The sequence below is a fragment of the Aphelocoma coerulescens genome, chromosome 10 (assembly GCF_041296385.1).
Source record: "Aphelocoma coerulescens isolate FSJ_1873_10779 chromosome 10, UR_Acoe_1.0, whole genome shotgun sequence".
NCBI lineage: Eukaryota > Metazoa > Chordata > Aves > Passeriformes > Corvidae > Aphelocoma > Aphelocoma coerulescens.
In genome coordinates, this window is record NC_091024.1 from 5868931 (window position 1) to 5884889 (window position 15959).

The window sequence follows — 15959 nt, forward strand, 5'->3', positions numbered from 1 at the left end:
GGGAGCAGCTGTGGGAGGATGTTTATGGTGCTCTTTTGCCACAAAACAGAAATTCCACTCTGAAACCTGCGTGCAAGTGGAGTGGTACTTACTTCTTGAAATAATTAGTAGTTTTATTTCCCAATATTTAGAAAATTGGACCCTTGATATTTTCCTGTTTTGACTGCTAAGAGTGAATGCGATTGCAGGAGGAATAAGAATCTTGTGCACGGCAGGTCTAGATCTGAGGTTGGGATACACTCAGTGAGTATTTTTGTACCACCACAGTTTCTGCCATCAGCATGAAACCATGAGCTGGGCTGAAAGGGTGTTTTAGCCCAGACTGGTGATGCAGTGTTAAGGACAGTGCCTCAGCCTTGTGACCGAAGGCAGACAGTCTGAAAAAGAGAGTGAGAGATGCTGTTCCTCAAGTGCTTCACAAAGAAAGACTCAAAATTGACCCATCTTTTTTCCTGGCAGAACCAGCAACTTTATTCCTTTAGAGGAGTCAGATATTAGAGCTGAGGAACAACATCTCTCACTGCTCTAGTTGACCTCCCAAAGAGTATAGTGCCAAACAGGCTCTTTCTGAAAAAGGTGTCTTGTGCCCACTGCAATTGCCTGATGGAATTGCTTCACCCAGCAGTGTGTTCCTAAGGCTGATACCATGCTGGAGCCATGGACCCCTCACTCCCTTGTCCCAACCCTTTCTTGGGACATGTTGAGAAACACTCATGCCCAAAGAAATTAATCTCCAGTCTCACTGGAAAAGAAAAATCATTGTATTATCTTTGGCCTTTATGAAGGAAAAGAAACTTTCCCAGGTGTGTGGTCCCTGGGATTGCAGCTTCTCATCTTCCAGCTGTGTTTAGCTGCCAGCTTCTCCTTCCTGTGCAGCCTTTCCCTGCGTGCTGGAATGTGGTAGGCAGTGAAAACCCTTTGTGTCCCAAAGGAAGATGACTTTGGGGACTGTGGGAGCTTAGACCCTGCAAACAGGCACCCAAAATGGCCAAGGGGTCATATGGAAAGAGAGTTTGGGCTTAGGTAAGGTGTCTGCTGGAGGGGAGTGGGGGCTGCAAGGGGGTCAGGGAGGGTTGGTGATGCAGAGCTGCTTGGAATCCCTCAGCAAGCAGCAGATTTTATTATGGAATAATTCACCCAGCCCACAGCAGGAGACAGTGACTCCCAGACACTGGAGGCCAGGAACACTGGGAGTCTGTAAGAGACACTCAGATGGACTTTTCCTAGTTTAACTGCAGAAATTGGAAAAGCAGTAAAATGGAAGAGGCTCACTTTAGACCCAGTTTCCTAGAGAAAATCACAATAAATAAATTCCCCTCAGTGTTGTTAGACCTTTGCGTGCTTCCCAGAGAACAGAGTGTTTTAGTGGCCTGAAACATTAGCTGGTGTGGCAAGGGGGAGCAGCAGGATCAGCACGTACCAGCTGGGTTAGCAGTGGCATGTGCTGGGATGGCTCCTCATGCCTCCCGGGGCCACCACGCTGGTGGTGCCACAACAGACCCTGCTGTCTGCACCAGGGCAGGCTGCAGTGGTGGTGTCTTGCCTCCAAAAATACTGATAGAAAAGGTCTTGGCATGGAGAAATACTGGCACGGCCTGCAGGGAGCATCCCTAGGGATGGTGTGCACAGGAGTCTGCCCACAGGCTGGAGGGGGGCAAGGCTGGATGTTCCTGGCACAATCCCCCCCACAGCCTGGGGGTCTGCAGTGACCACATCCCCCTCTGCTCACTAGGGATGTCCATCGCTTCCCCCTTTTCCTTTGGTCACTGGTTTTCCAGCTTTGGTTTCTTGTCTGGGTCAGCAGCCATTTCGAAGCAGGGACAAGAGCACGATGCCATTACAGACCCTCTCTGCAGTCTGTAGTAAGTTGTTGCCCTTTGCTGTTAGCTCAGACAGGCAATAGTCTTGGTTGGAAAAGTTACAGAGTTCTGGTGTTCACCTTCCTGTGAAGCAGCACCCCAGTCAGACTGTCTTGGGACAGAAGAGGAATTTCAGATGAGGAAGCCACAATGGTGATTTTTTTTCCCCAAAGCCTCCATCAATTCATAATGGAGAAAAATTCCAAGTGTTCTTTAACAGGGAATCCACCCAGTTTTATGGCCTCTCTGTTTAAACTGCTTTCCCCAAGAAAAGATGGGCATACACTTCTCATATTCTCTATACCCTTCTTTACATAATTAAATGTACTAATATCCTTGCTGTTCATCTCACAAATGTGCTGATTCTTCTTTCTTCTGGATTATAACCATTTGGGTTGGAGAAAGGGAGAGAGAGACTTGTGCATACTATATAGCACACACCAAGAATCATCTCAAAGAGGATGGTATGAAAGCCTCAGAGGATTTGCTGTGCCGTGTGTTAGTCACAAGCAGGAAGGTCACAGCAACATCTCTTGCATTTCTCTAAATATGAGGGCTTTTGTTATTCCACCTTCACACAGGTTACCACAGGGTGAGCTCTGCCAGGGGAGGAAGCATCACAGAGGGAGCACGACAGAAAATCTTGGCACACAACGAGGAAGGGGATAAAAAAGGGACAGGACAGGAATGAAACTGACCTAAAGTTCTGCATTTACAATGCACTTGGTTCAGCAAAATATTTCCTTTTGTTTTCTCTGCACCTGCTGACATCCAGGGCTAAACTTTGCACCTGTGCTCGTGCTGTCACACTTCACAGTACCTTTGTTAGTTCTGGGATAGCTCAGGACACAAAAGGGATTTTACAGGGATGAAGCTGCTAGTGTTTCCTCTGAAACATTTTCTGTGATCTCTGGCTGTATTGATATCGATCAGGGGGTGGTTTGTTGGTGATATGGAGAGAAGAGAGGAGGCTGTTTGGGATTGATAAAGAGATTAGGTAGAAGAAATATGGCAGCTCTGGAAGAAAAGGGGATGATATCTCTGCCTTTGGGGCATTTTCAGTGGTATAAGAATTAAATGGAGCAAATGTAAATATGTGGAGGCTTATTAGTTTTGCAGAGGTCTTGCCAGAGAAGAGTGCCCAGGCTGCCTCAAGCCAGTGGTCTCTCTGTCCTGGCAATCTGTCTCCATCTGTGGCCCTAAGAGGCTGTGTGCAGTAGACAGGGCAGGATAAGGATGTATGGCACCCACTCACCCCGCAAATGTTCCCTCAGCCTCCTGTTTTCTCAAGCCTTTCTCCCTTCCCTTCCACTGGAGCTGTGTGTCTGTCCTCACAGTGCAGAGCTGGGGGCTGGTTCCCATCCAGCAAGAACAGTGACTGTGGGGACCCCTGTCTCCTGGTCATTTCTGAGACCCAACTCTGTCCTTTTTGTTTCTTCCTCCCTACAGGGCACACGGCCCAGATGCTATGATCCTCGTGGATGGGCAGCCTCGACAAGCCAAAGGGGAGCTAGGGCTATCCCAGATGCTCCACATCGCTAGCCAGATCGCCTCTGGAATGGTGTACCTTGCCTCCCAGCACTTTGTCCATAGAGACCTGGCCACCAGGAACTGCTTGGTTGGAGCCAACCTGCTGGTGAAGATTGGAGACTTTGGGATGTCAAGAGATGTCTACAGCACTGATTACTACAGGGTAAGGCAGCTGCAGTGGCAATCTCATGCTCAGAGCAAAGGGAGATAGGAAATGTTACAGTAAATCAGTTTTTGGAGCCCTTGGGCTCACTTGCTTGTTTTTTCCCTCATTGAAACTTGTGCAGAAGTTGATCAGGCTTCCCTAAACCACTGTCCTTAATCCTGCTCAGTCCTGGCCATGCTTGTAGTTCAGACACCCATGCAGATGCCTACACACAGACTCTGTGATACCCCAGCACACAGTCATATGCTTTTGGATGGCTCTGAAGTCATTCCATCCTTACTGCCTATTTTTATTCCCTGTTTTTTGAAGACATTGACAAATTAAAGGTAATCCAAAGAGATGATGAATACTACAGGCTGTGACCTCTGGTGTTAGACTAAAGAAACTTAATACAGGGACCTAGAGAGAAGGCAACTGAAAGACTGACTGATAAGTGCATAAAATATGGAAGAGGAAATAATAGTCAATTTAGGTTTGACCTCAGAACACTTTTTTTTTCCAGCAGGGTCATCATTTAGACAATGGAATAATTTGCCAGGGGTAGGTTGCTGAGAGCCTGTCATTAAAGAACTTCAGGAAGCAACTAGATAAAAACGCCTGGGTTTAGTGCAGAGGCTAATCCTGTACTCGTCTCTGGGGAGAGACTCAGTGAGCCAGGAATGCCTTTCCAGTTCTTTCTCCTGTGATCTGTGCTCACACTGTCCCCTTGTCTTGCACACTCCCTCTGTACCTGTCTGCACTGTCCTGCCTGCCCGGGATGGCAGCCTCCCTGGGGGAGCAGCGTGTTTCCCTTCCCAGCTACAGGAGAAATGTGATGTGCAAAGTGTTTGGAGCACACTGGAGTAGGAGTTTGTCTCTGGACCATCCACCAGAAGAGAAACGCTTCTCAGGCTAAGGAGCCGTGGTTTCTAGCCTGATGCTTGCACTAAAGCTGATTTATTTCTGCTTACAACATGGATGTTTGGCTTTGAGGATCATTTCTCCCAGCTACCCAGAAAGGAGTGACCTGTTTTCTTGATCCAATTCAGGAAGTTTTCATTATGTGATAGACAGCTGCCAAGTGCAGTTACTGTGTTGGGGAGGAGGGAAAACAGGATCAGATTTGTGCTGAGACATACCACCTCTCCCAGGCCAGAACATTGGATTGCCACTGGGTTTAATTAGCAGTGAGGAAACCAGTCTTCACTGTGCAGCAGAAAAGCCCATGCTGGGAAAAGGTCTCAGTGCACTTACTGGGCAGTGATGAGGAAAGAGAGATGATGTGGTCCCATCACTGCTGAAACTTCAGGAAGGAGTGAGTAGGAAAGAGAAAAGGCCAGAGGAGGATGAGGAGCAGCACGTGTGATTACCCACGCTCTTGCCTGCCTTCTTCCCTTCAGCCCTGTTAATCCTGCCCCAACCACAGGCAGTGTCACACTGCTGGAGACAATCCCAGCCCAGAGTGTTCTCCTGCAGCACCAAGAGCTCTCTGTGCAAGAGGAGAAATTGCTGCTGTTGACATGTGAAGGCTAGGAGAGCTGAGTTTGTTGTCGTGGGATTTTTCGTCTTCTCTGTGGTGGTGTCCTGTAGCCCTCATCCTGTCTGTGCAAAGTGCTTTGCTGAGGACTGCTCCGTGCTGTCTCACGCAGTGTTGTAAGGCGCTTTGGTGGACTTTTCTCTGCATACACAAATTGCCAAATATTACTAAAGTACTAAGTAGTTATCACCTAATTATCAGAGCAAGAACTGACTTTCAGACCAGCACAGCCTTTTGTTCTTAGTTGATTTTCCTTTGTTTTTGCTTAGTTTCAGTATGTTTAAAACTTTTGATCACGAGGTTAATTCATGGAGGCCTTATCTCTGTTATAGTCCAAACAAGGTTTCTAGCAAAATAAGGTTCTGATTGCCCATATTCACACTGGTGGCATGAGGGGCAGAGAGTTTACATCACTTGCCCAAAGCCAAAGCAGGAATTGGTGGCAGAGCTGGGAAGTCTACCCAGGCCAGCAAAGAGCAGAATTCCAGGGCTCAGTTGTCCTTCATCCCTCCTCTACCCACAGTCCAACCACACTCCTCCCCAGAATACTAACAAAGAAGCTCAAGTGGGAGAATCAAACTGCTCCTGGGTCTCACCTATGAAGAGCTGAACTTTTAAATTCTTCAGTGCTGTCTCTGGTCATATCTATGACCTGCCTGGTGAAGTTCCCGAGTCTATTTCCCAGTGTTTGTGCATGGCAGCTCTTCCCTTTGGACAGCCTGCCATGGCCAGCAGTGGGACCTGGAGCAAAGTTCTGCTTCAGTTGGTTCTAGAAAATATGGTATGTCCAAGCTGCAGCCTTGGGAGAAGCTGTAATTTGTCATTTTGTGGAAACACAGGGAAAAATCCCACCCTCAAGCTGACACAAATTGACAGGACTGGAGCTCTCTGCAGGCAGACTCGCTTCAGTCTGCTGGGTGCCTGTGTTTGCTCCTGCCCAGGCCCCACAAGCCTGGATAACTGGGTATGTGGATATATTACCATGTTCCAAGCTGAGGATTAGTTCCTAGCCATTTCCTTTCTTTCCCATTTTTTAATCTTTTAAGACAAAGAAAATACACCATCTGGCTCCTGCATTTGTGGCATGCAGAATTGCTTTAACAAAGGTGAACTGCTTAATTTTCTGTTACACATTTGGATACAGAAAACAAACATTTGCGTAACAAAACCGGCAGAGAAGCTTGTTCCCCCTCTCTGCAAGCTCTCCATGCTCTGCCTGAAGACAGATGCATCCATTTCCTCCTGCATCACAGAGGGATCCCGTCAGCTGTTGCCTTTTAACCTCCTTTCAAGACGACAGGATGGAGAGAAAATGGTTGTGGAGGTGGAAGTGGTGGGGAGAGGTGGAACAGCATCTGAGTGGAGGAAAAGCGGAGGAAAGTGGAGGAACTGGGGAGACAGGGAGAAGTAGCCCAGCTTCTGTGTGAAGAGGGAAGGCGGGGCTGCTGAAGAAGCATTTCTGTGCTGTGTTGTGTAACGTGCTGTGCAATCTTTGGTGTGGGTCTCTGTGGGAAGGCGGGACGGAACACATCCATATTGGAGAGGAAAGGTTTGGGCGGATTTCATTTTCCTTGTTGTTTTCTCTAAAAAACTGTGTGAGTAGGCGATTTTTTTTAGGTATGACTCAGGACTGTGACAGCAGGTGGTGGGACGCTGCAGGTCAGGGACATTGTGCCTCAGCCAAGATGAGGGTGGCATGGAGACTGCAGCAAGTGAGGCACAGAGTGCCTGCCCAGTGCTGTCCTGGAGGATGTCAGGGTGGCTGCAGGGGAGGGTCAGAGCTGGGGGCGTCACCAGGGTTGAGATCAGAACCCCAGCTGCTCTTTCACCCTGCACACTGGGGTTGGGTTTCTCCAGGAGTCCTTCTGTGGCTCTGGACCCACCCAAGCTCCAGTAATAGCCAGATAATTTTCCATTTGTACCCCAAAATGTGTAATTCAGTTCCAGAACAAAATCACGTGGCAGCTGTCCAGGGAAAGGGCAGTATTTCTTCATCTTTAGATGAGAACACAGTCTTAAATTGTAGTCAAGACTCCCAAGGTGATGTCCTGACATGGGTGGGACATCAGCAGTGAAGAGACATGCCAAATAGAGAAAGGATTTATGTAGACATTAAATCTCATGAAGACATGCCCCTGTCCATATTTCCTCTGCCCTACTCTTTTGGCATCCTGCTCCAAATCCTGGGCTGGGCTTGAAACCTCTTAGGGATTTAGCTTCCTCCTTTCCCAGAGGTCAGTCTTGAGTCTCCTCCTGGTCATTTCATCATGCAGAGCACACCTGCTTGTCAAAAAAGAAAACACATGTGGGACTTGAAATGTTTTGGGTTTTTTTTTATTTCTAGCAACACAGAGATAAACAAAATGACAAAAATGCTCCCTATTTCTGTGTCCTCACCACTCTGGAGCATTGTTTGGATTTGGGAGAGACAAGGTTTGCAGGAAGAAGTAATATATTTTAATAGAACACATGATATTGTTGGAAGGGGGAGAAAGAATGAATTTTAGGCGCACAAACCCTCTCTGAGTTCTTTTTTTATTGTCATTTTCTGTTGTATCCGTTGGTTTAATAAAAGATTAATACCTCTTCCCATGAACCTTGGCTCTCACACCCTTAGAACATCAGAACAAAAACATTTCTGCTATGACTTTGGCCTTAGGTCGGTGTTCCTTAAGAAGTCTGGGATCCACCCCCCTCTGAAGCACGAAGGTTTACGGTGTAAATATTTCATTTCTTCTCTTTCTTTAAAACGGCCAGCAAACCCCCCATATTCTTGATACTTTTCAGTACCCTTTGTAAGGTTGCTTTTCTGATGACCATCTCCTGTCTAGACCATCACTGACTTTAGTTGTTTTCCTCTGCAGTTCAAGACTGGTTTCTTTCTCATGGATGCAGCCAGTTATTTTGCCAGGGAAGTTTCCATGTGTGCAATAGATCACCAAGATTTTGCAGCTGCCTGGGTCATGGTCCTTTGGAAGCTCATCCAGCACAGTAGATAAATGCTAACAGATGAGCCTTGCATTGAAACCAGATTTAGTCTGACCCATGGTCTTCTCGATAGAGGGCTCCAAAATAATCACACCATCACTGGTGCTCTGTTCACCAGCCCTGAACTCTCTGCAGAGGGCCAACAGGCACAGGGGAGGAAAACTCCCTCTGAATTTCTAGCTGGGATATGGTACTGCCTCACTTTGGGAGGGAAAATAAGCTGCCACTCTCAGGTTTTATGGTAGACTGTACCAGTGTACACTGGCTGTAAGGGAGCTCTGGACAGAGAATGAGCCAGGCTCTGCACCCAGACAGTGTCCTCAGGCTCAGCTCAGTGCTGATGGGTGGGGGAGAGCCAGCTCAGTCCCTGGCCACGCTGGCTGTTGTGTGGGATCTTTTGTAGAAGGTTTGATGTGTGTCTCACGTTCAGCTTGCAACACCAGCACCACCCCCAGCACCTCAGTGCTGTGCAGATGCCTCTGTACACTGCCTTTTTCCTCTTCTACCCCTTCTCTGAGGTGGGAAATGTGACGTGCTGCTCTCTTTCCACCCTTTCTGCTCAGGTTTTGGGAAGGTTTCACATCTGTAAATACATGTTCCATTAGGAAGAGGACTTAGAGGTGAAAAGTGCTTCAATTTACTCCTGTCTTAGGTGGATTTCTGGAAACGCATCTTGCTTTGTCAGACCTACGTGAGTAAGGGCAAAAAAGTCTCATAGTGACGTGGAGATGTGACTGACACAGATGTGCCAGCCAGGCAGAGCCACAGCCTTGCTGTTTGCAAGAGCCTGTGTCTGAAAGTATTACATGCCCTTCTCAACATCAGTTTATCCCATGTATCCCATCACCCCAACCCCTGATTTGTTATTTCTTTCCTTGTTATTACCATAATTCCCCTTAGATGACACAAGTATGCCCTGTGAGGTGTAGATGGCTCATGCCATGGTGCCTCACAACTGCCCTGACTGGGGGTTTGGGGCCAGAGGAACCAGATTTTCCCTAAGTTGCAGTAGGGTTGGAAAGAGGGGAGGAGAGGGAATGGCTCAGTGTGGGTGTGTGGGTGAACTGTCTCTGTGCCTGTCCTGGTGTGCTCTGCGTGCAGGAAAAGTCAGTGTGATATTGAACGTGCTGGTCTTTGATATCTCTGTGGCTCCTATAAAAACCTCTGCAAATTGAATTTGTGGCACACCTCCTTATCTCCTGAAAGGAAGATGTAACAGCATCATCTTGTGTTTTAGCCAGATGTCTTCCTTCAACACTTTCCCATTTCTACACTGAGGGAAAAACAAATGTTGAGTCTTTTCTTTTTTTTCCCCTCCTGTTTGAGACCTTAAGAGCCCTTCACACAAAGCAGCTCAAGTGCAGAAGACTTAATTGGGGAAATTAGGTTTTGCTGTGTTCCTGGCATTTCCTCAGAAACGGTAATTGCCCTAATTCTCTACCTTGTCAAGACCTGCATCCGCACCCTGTTTTCCCCCTCCCCTTTTTCTCACTGTCTACCTGTTGTTCTCCTGCTTGAGTTGCTGTTTTCATGCTGTTGCCATTTATTTCATTCCAGTAATGAGAGGGATGTGGCAGGTGAAGAGCTCTCACAATCTGGTGACATCTTCTTTGAAGCACAGGCACAAAAGAGTGGTTTGTTTTGGGGAAATAAAAACTCCCTGTTCTGGTACTTGACCTCCACGCTCACCTCTTCTCCTGCTCGGGGTATGTTGCTGCTGTCACTGCGAGTCATTTGGCTCAGAATTTTTGTTTAATACAGTCTCAATGTTCACCTAAACACTGACCTCCATCTAAATCCCCCTGTGTTCCCCCCAAACCACCCAAACCCTCACACACCTACTGAGAGCTTATCAAAATTAGGATCTTTCAATCAAAGCTCAGCCCCATTCCCAGGCATTTGAATTGAGGCTTTTGATTTCTCCCAAACATCAAGCTGAGATCCAGAGGGCTGGGAGTTCAAAGCCTTTCATTTTGGCTTCCTGATGGTTTTTAACCTTCCATTTGCAGAGGTCAAAGATGTAGCCAAACAGGGAGGAATTGTTTGTTGTTCAGTATTTCCCAACCTAAAACACCTGAGGATGTACATGGCAAGTTTGGATTCAACAGAGATGATTTTCCAGTCCTTGTCCATGCTGACTGGACTTTGGCTGCTCTTAAAAGCTGTCCAGGCTGATCTCTGCTTTCCTGGGATCTGGGGAGAGTACTGGGAGTAACCAATCAAATGCTGGACCCATCACTGGTGTAGTGACACCATTCCCAGAAGTTAGAGTCAGTTCAGCTCAGAAAGCTGGGGTCATTTCTCAATGCAGCCAAACTTCCCATGCCTGTCACCTCTGCTGTAAAAACTTGAAATAACAAATTTCCTGCTGGGAAGTTCAGGAGCTCTTTCCTTCAAAGCAATTCCCTTTGCATGAAACTTTACTATGGATGGAAGAACTCTTTCCTATTTTCAGTGTTCCCTGCATGCAGCCAACAGATCTAGAGAAGCAAGAGAAGCTACTTATGATCCCCATCCATCCTTGAGAAGTTTTTCCCTCCCCCTGACTGTGAAACTGTTTTTTTCCCGTTTTAATTTGTTTTGTCCAAATGTGGCTCCCAACACCTGCTAGAGGCTGCCTGCATGCCGTGTGCTTGCTCCCTCCTGCTGTCCCCACTTGGGACATCCCATTAGCCTGAAAGCTGTGACAGACATGGAAAAGAGCCTGCTGCCTCATTTTGAGCAAGATAGACTCTCCCATGGTGGAGATCCATCCAAAATGCATTTCACTGTGATGTCACCAGGAACAAGGAAGGGTTTCCTACAGGGCAGGTCAGGGGCACTGATGGTCCTGGGTTTTACCAAGGTGGGTAAAAATTTAAGCTGCAGTTAAATTTAAACTGATTTACACTGCAGCTAGAGCAGAAGAAGGTAGAGAACCTTACGTCAGCCTATTATCCTCGCTTCATTATTCCAGCACAAGTGGACCAGAAACCGTGTGGGTCATGAACTGTTCATGCTTTGGGAGGAGCACTGCCACTTACAATCCAGTGAGACAGGAATGTGCAAATGTAAAACCCTCCCCTCTCATCATGTCTAGGTTGTTAAACCCATTTCCTCACTGCAGCCCAGCTGGCCACTGGCCTTCTCCTGCCTTCCCAAATGCAGGACCATGATCTCAGCTCTCCTTTACCACGGGTGCAGCCAAGAGATCACACATTGGTCAGGAAAGGTGGGGAGCACCCCCAAACCTTCGTGTGATCAGCAAGGAACTGGAGGCAGAGAAGTTACAAGCCAGTTTAGTGAGAGCATGGATAAATTATGCTTTGCCTCATAACAAACTGAAGGCCTCCCTAAAAAAATCAAAATGCAAGTATCTTCATCAACCTCCTTCATTAAGATGCTTGCATGGAAGCAAACCACTGCTTTTCTTTTTTCCTGCTGGTTTCTGCATGGTCAGAGTTTCTCCAGGCTTTCCCCTCCTGATCCCCCCCAGTTTCATAGTTCTGCCTCTCTCTCAGCCCCAGTGAGCTCCTTCTCTCCCCCAGCTGGATGGAGAAAGCCTCTATTTGCAAGCAGCTTTAATATCCAGGCTGTTTAGGGCTCGGCTGTCAAAGAGAGCGTGTTCAATGTACAATCAAGGGGCAACGATGCACAAAATTGCACACACACACGAAATGGGAATCTTTCCTCAGCTCGTGTTGAGCTTTGAACGCTTAAGTGATTCCACCTCTCTCTTCCCCATCCAATTATGTGGGCGACACATGATAAGATTGCTAAAGGAATTAGTGAGGGAAATCTTTATACTGCCTAATCAATAGTGTTCTGCTCAGCAGAAGGCATCTCCCCACTCTGGCCTCAGCCACGTTCCCACTCACCCTCTGAAAGCACAAGTTCACCTCCTCCTCTCTATTTGGACTGTGGAGACCAAGACTTAAAGCAGCAGTGTGTCTGTTGAGAATGGGTTCAGTTAAAGAGTTTCTTTCTTGCTTTCTTTTTTTTTTTAGGAAAAAAGCCCCAAACCGAACAGTCCTGTCAAATCCACATTTCAGGGTTTTGAAGATGTTCACTGTGTAGGCCACAGGGACCTTCTGCCCCTTTCTGCTGTATGGCCCTTACAGGAATGGCTGACAACCTCACAAACAAAGACCCTGGATGAGAATTTTTCTGAGCACCGCTGAGGCAAAACGCCAGATTTTATGGGCCACTAGACAGATCCAATATAGCAAATCCTGTGTTCCACTGTGGATTCTGAGACCAAATTATCAATTAATGTGAAGCATTAAAAAAATCCCAATCCCTTTTAGTTCCCTGTAGTCATTAGTGACAAGATACAATATAGCTCAAATGCTTTGCCAGCATCCCCTGGCAGTAAGGCAGAAACTTCACTCCTATTTTTTCCAACATATATGAAAAAACATATGAGATCAGTGGTTTTTACAGTCAAATCCAGCTGCCTCTACATATTTACTTAGATGGAGAAATAAATCAGGTTTGGGTTACTCTCCAGGTTAGTTATTTGTTATTGGAATAAATGCATGGTAATAGATCTGACAGAGGGAGATGTTTCCCTTTCAGCTCTGTGTTTGAGGTAGAATTTGCTTTGTTCTGCACTATATTATATTGATGTTTTTCCCCCACTGCTGGATGACTTCATTTGCTCTGCTCCTTTCCAACATCCATGCCTCTGCCACAGCTGGCTTTAGGATGCAGTTTCATGCATAGGCTTCTCTTTGTTTTCCCTCAACTGTAATGCAGAGGCAATTCAAACAACCAGCATGAAACAATTTTCTAAGCCTTTCCCCCCACAATTCCTACCTCAACTTTTTGGGAAGGGAGGTGAGTCAGTCATCCATGGAGCAATCCCCCAATCAGAATGAGCTGCCAGCTACATTCAGCAGCTCAGTTTCCACTGCTGGTGCAGAGTGGGAATGTGCCCAGGGCAATGACCAGCTGGACACAACCTGAGGCCACATTTTGGGTATTCCTCAGGCATCTCTCAGCCTGAGTTCCTCAGTAGCACAGCCAGAAGTGTTCCCCCAAACCACTATGTTCACCAACTGCCTTTCCATCTTGGGATTTTGTCCCAGTGGGAACACAAACATCTCACTGGAAAGCCAGCAGACTTTATGCCTGTCATTCACTCCTAATTTGCTCACTGAGATCCCTACCCCTTTTCCTCTCTCCCATTCCTCAGATCTTTCCTACTTTGATGCAGAGGAAAATGTAGTGCTGTATTTTCTGCCCCAGAATTTTGCTTCCCCTTTCCCTTTCTAAACTTCAGTTTTCTGAGTGCTGGCAGGTTTGTGGGTGATTTGAAGCTGTGGGATCAGGTATTTTCTTCCCCAACCTGTGACAGTACTGATGGGACAAAGACTTTTGGGCCAGCGTAGGGTGATGTGCGAGATGCTTCTCTGGGACATTTGGCCAACAATACCTTTAACTCTGGCTGGCCTGAGCCTGTTCAGTGAAGACTTCAGGCCTGGGTCTTATTCTGCTGGCAGAGGCAGATGAGTCCCTGCACCGTGCCCAGGAGGGCTGGCAATGGGCAAGAAGCAGGATGCTGAAGTACCAGAAACAGAGGAACTGCTCAAGCATCCTGAAACTTCTCTTGTCTGGAGAGGAATTCTGGGTCTCCCCAAGGGATGACATTCTGTGTGACCATTCTATGTGGCCTCACAATCCAAGGAGAAGGTTCAGGAGGCTGAGTCCCCCTTGACCCTTGCCCAACTCACCCTCTCTCTGCACTGGTGCAGGTGATCGTGTGGGGTGCAAGGTGGTGGTCACAGGGGCCAGAGGGTCTCACCCGCCCCATGCCCTCACAGCAAAGGTTGCGTAGCGTTGGGATGTTGCAGCCAGCGAAAGACTTTTGGTTCAGTTAAAGACATACCCTTTCCCTTCTTGTCCCCTTGCTTCATCCCTCCCATCCCTCCCTCCCTCTCTCACCCTTCCCTTCTCTTTTGTTTGTCTCCTTCCCTTGTTTTCACCCATTCACTGTCAGGAAGGGCCGCGTCCGAAGGGCCAGTTCAGCGCAGCGTGGCAGCGACAGAGACTGGCACCGTCGGCAGCTGCAACAGTGAGTGGATCCCGACCCCTGGGGCAGCTGGAAGCGGGGGACTGGTGCTGCTTGGGCGTGAAATGACGCATGGGGTTGAGTGGCTTTGGGAATAGGTCGGGTCTTGTGCGTTTGGCAGCGAAGGGGCTCTTGTCTGTGATGGGAACTGCCCACGTTTCTACTGTAGCCTCTCTCTGGGGCTTCTCTGGATGGTGAGATAATATGGGATGAGTGCAGAAGTCCTCAGTGCCACCTTCCTCTGTGGGTGTCCAGGCTGTGTCTGCACTAGTGGACAGTGTGGGCTGTCCTTGGCCTCTGATGGCGGCAAGTGCAGCATGGTTTGTCTCCGTGCAGCTGAACTACCCCCTGCCTCCAAGCAGGGTGGCATTTGCACTACGCACTGGGACTGTCCCTGACCTGTGTTGTCCTCTCAGGAGCTGCTTGGACAGTCACACTGGCATGGACCAGACCATTTGAGGGGTTGGATTGTTGCATGCCAGCCTGACACCTTTTGTGTGCTGGTCTGCAGCTGTGTTTGAGTGAATGTAAACCAACACTGCCCACTGCTGCTCCCACCCTTTGGCCGCAGGAGAGGCAGTGAGGGGCTGCTGTGAGTTTGAAGCTCTGACAGAGCAAAGGAGTTTGGTTCTGCCAGGGGTGTGGGTTCTTGTGAGTTGTGTGAACCTGCTGAGGGCTGGTGACACCTCTGTTCACCCTGCCCTCCCTCCCACAGAGCAAAGCCAGCATCCCGTGGCACTTGCCGCAGGATCCTCAGCTCAGTGTCCCCAGCTGTCACAAGCCTCCTACAGGAAGCTGCAGGGCTGCTGGGGCTGAGCTGCAGGAGTCTGAGAGAGGAGCAAACATCCAACTTGGTTGTCCTGTTGCTTCTGCTGGCACAAAAGCAAAAGTTCTGTTGATCCAGAAGGTTAGGGAGTCTTTGCTTGAGTCTCTATTGGAAGTGGATGGAGCTAATTCACCCTAAGACACTGCATAGAGCAGTTTTGACCCCTCCTACACTAAGGCAGGAGAGTGATGGCTTCCACACTTTATTTCCCAATAGCTTCCCTGTGCCAGCAGCCCCAGAGATGGGCATCAGTATTTGCAAAGTAGGCTTGACTGGGATAAATCTCCTGGGTCCAGTTACCCCAGACTCCCTGTGGCACTGGGAGGGGAGCTGTTTGCTCCTGGCCACACAACGCAGGACAAGCTGTCCCACCAGCGAGGGTCAGGACCGCTCCTCCTGCTCCAGAAAACGCCTACAGCAGCTGAGTGGATCTTGCAAATCCTTCCTGAGGCCTGTGACAGAGCAAGGCTCTGGCACTTCCTGACTGTTTCCAGAAGCACATGGGAGTGTGAGTTTAGATATTGCTGATTTTGCAGAAGATATGTCAGCAGATAAGAAGATTTGCCACCGAAAGGTGATTTTGTTACTCTTATGCCTTTCCGAGCCAAAATTGAATTGTGGGGTGTGGATGGGAATTTAGTTCTAAGCACTGATGTAATTTTGTATCCTTGGCCCTGAAGGCAGTTTTAAAAAAATTATTTCCCCCTGTGCCCTGACACTATTTTGTTGCCTTTGAATCATGTCCTTGTGACAGAACAAATACTGGAGTTTGACCTTTCCAATGTGACATAATAATATGTGACTTCTTTATAGCTCTTTTCATTCAAAATTCTTGGCACACTATGAATCTGATCTTGCAACCACTTGCCACTGGGCCTAGCACTCACTGCTCCATGCAGTCCCTGGGGAAGCCAGAGGAGCACAGAAGTGCTACACCTGGTATTACTTGCAGGATCAGGCCCTGGAGAAATGTAGCACATCCGTGAATAACCACGTTTTGGAGAGAGAAAGCCTTACCCTGT

At 48.0% G+C, this 15959-nt stretch overlaps 1 protein-coding gene across 7 annotated transcripts in view; it reads left to right on the plus strand.

The window, feature by feature from the left end:
* Positions 1–15959, plus strand: part of NTRK3 (neurotrophic receptor tyrosine kinase 3) — a 205885-nt gene that overhangs the window by 170396 nt on the left and 19530 nt on the right. For 6 of the 7 annotated variants that reach the window (XM_069025897.1, XM_069025901.1, XM_069025899.1 and 3 more), the window contains 2 exons: positions 3309–3552; positions 14040–14114. In XM_069025897.1, the coding sequence (XP_068881998.1) occupies positions 3309–3552; positions 14040–14114 (319 nt within the window). The remainder of the gene's footprint in view (positions 1–3308; positions 3553–14039; positions 14115–15959) is intronic. The other variant, XM_069025898.1, reaches the window with a different exon arrangement.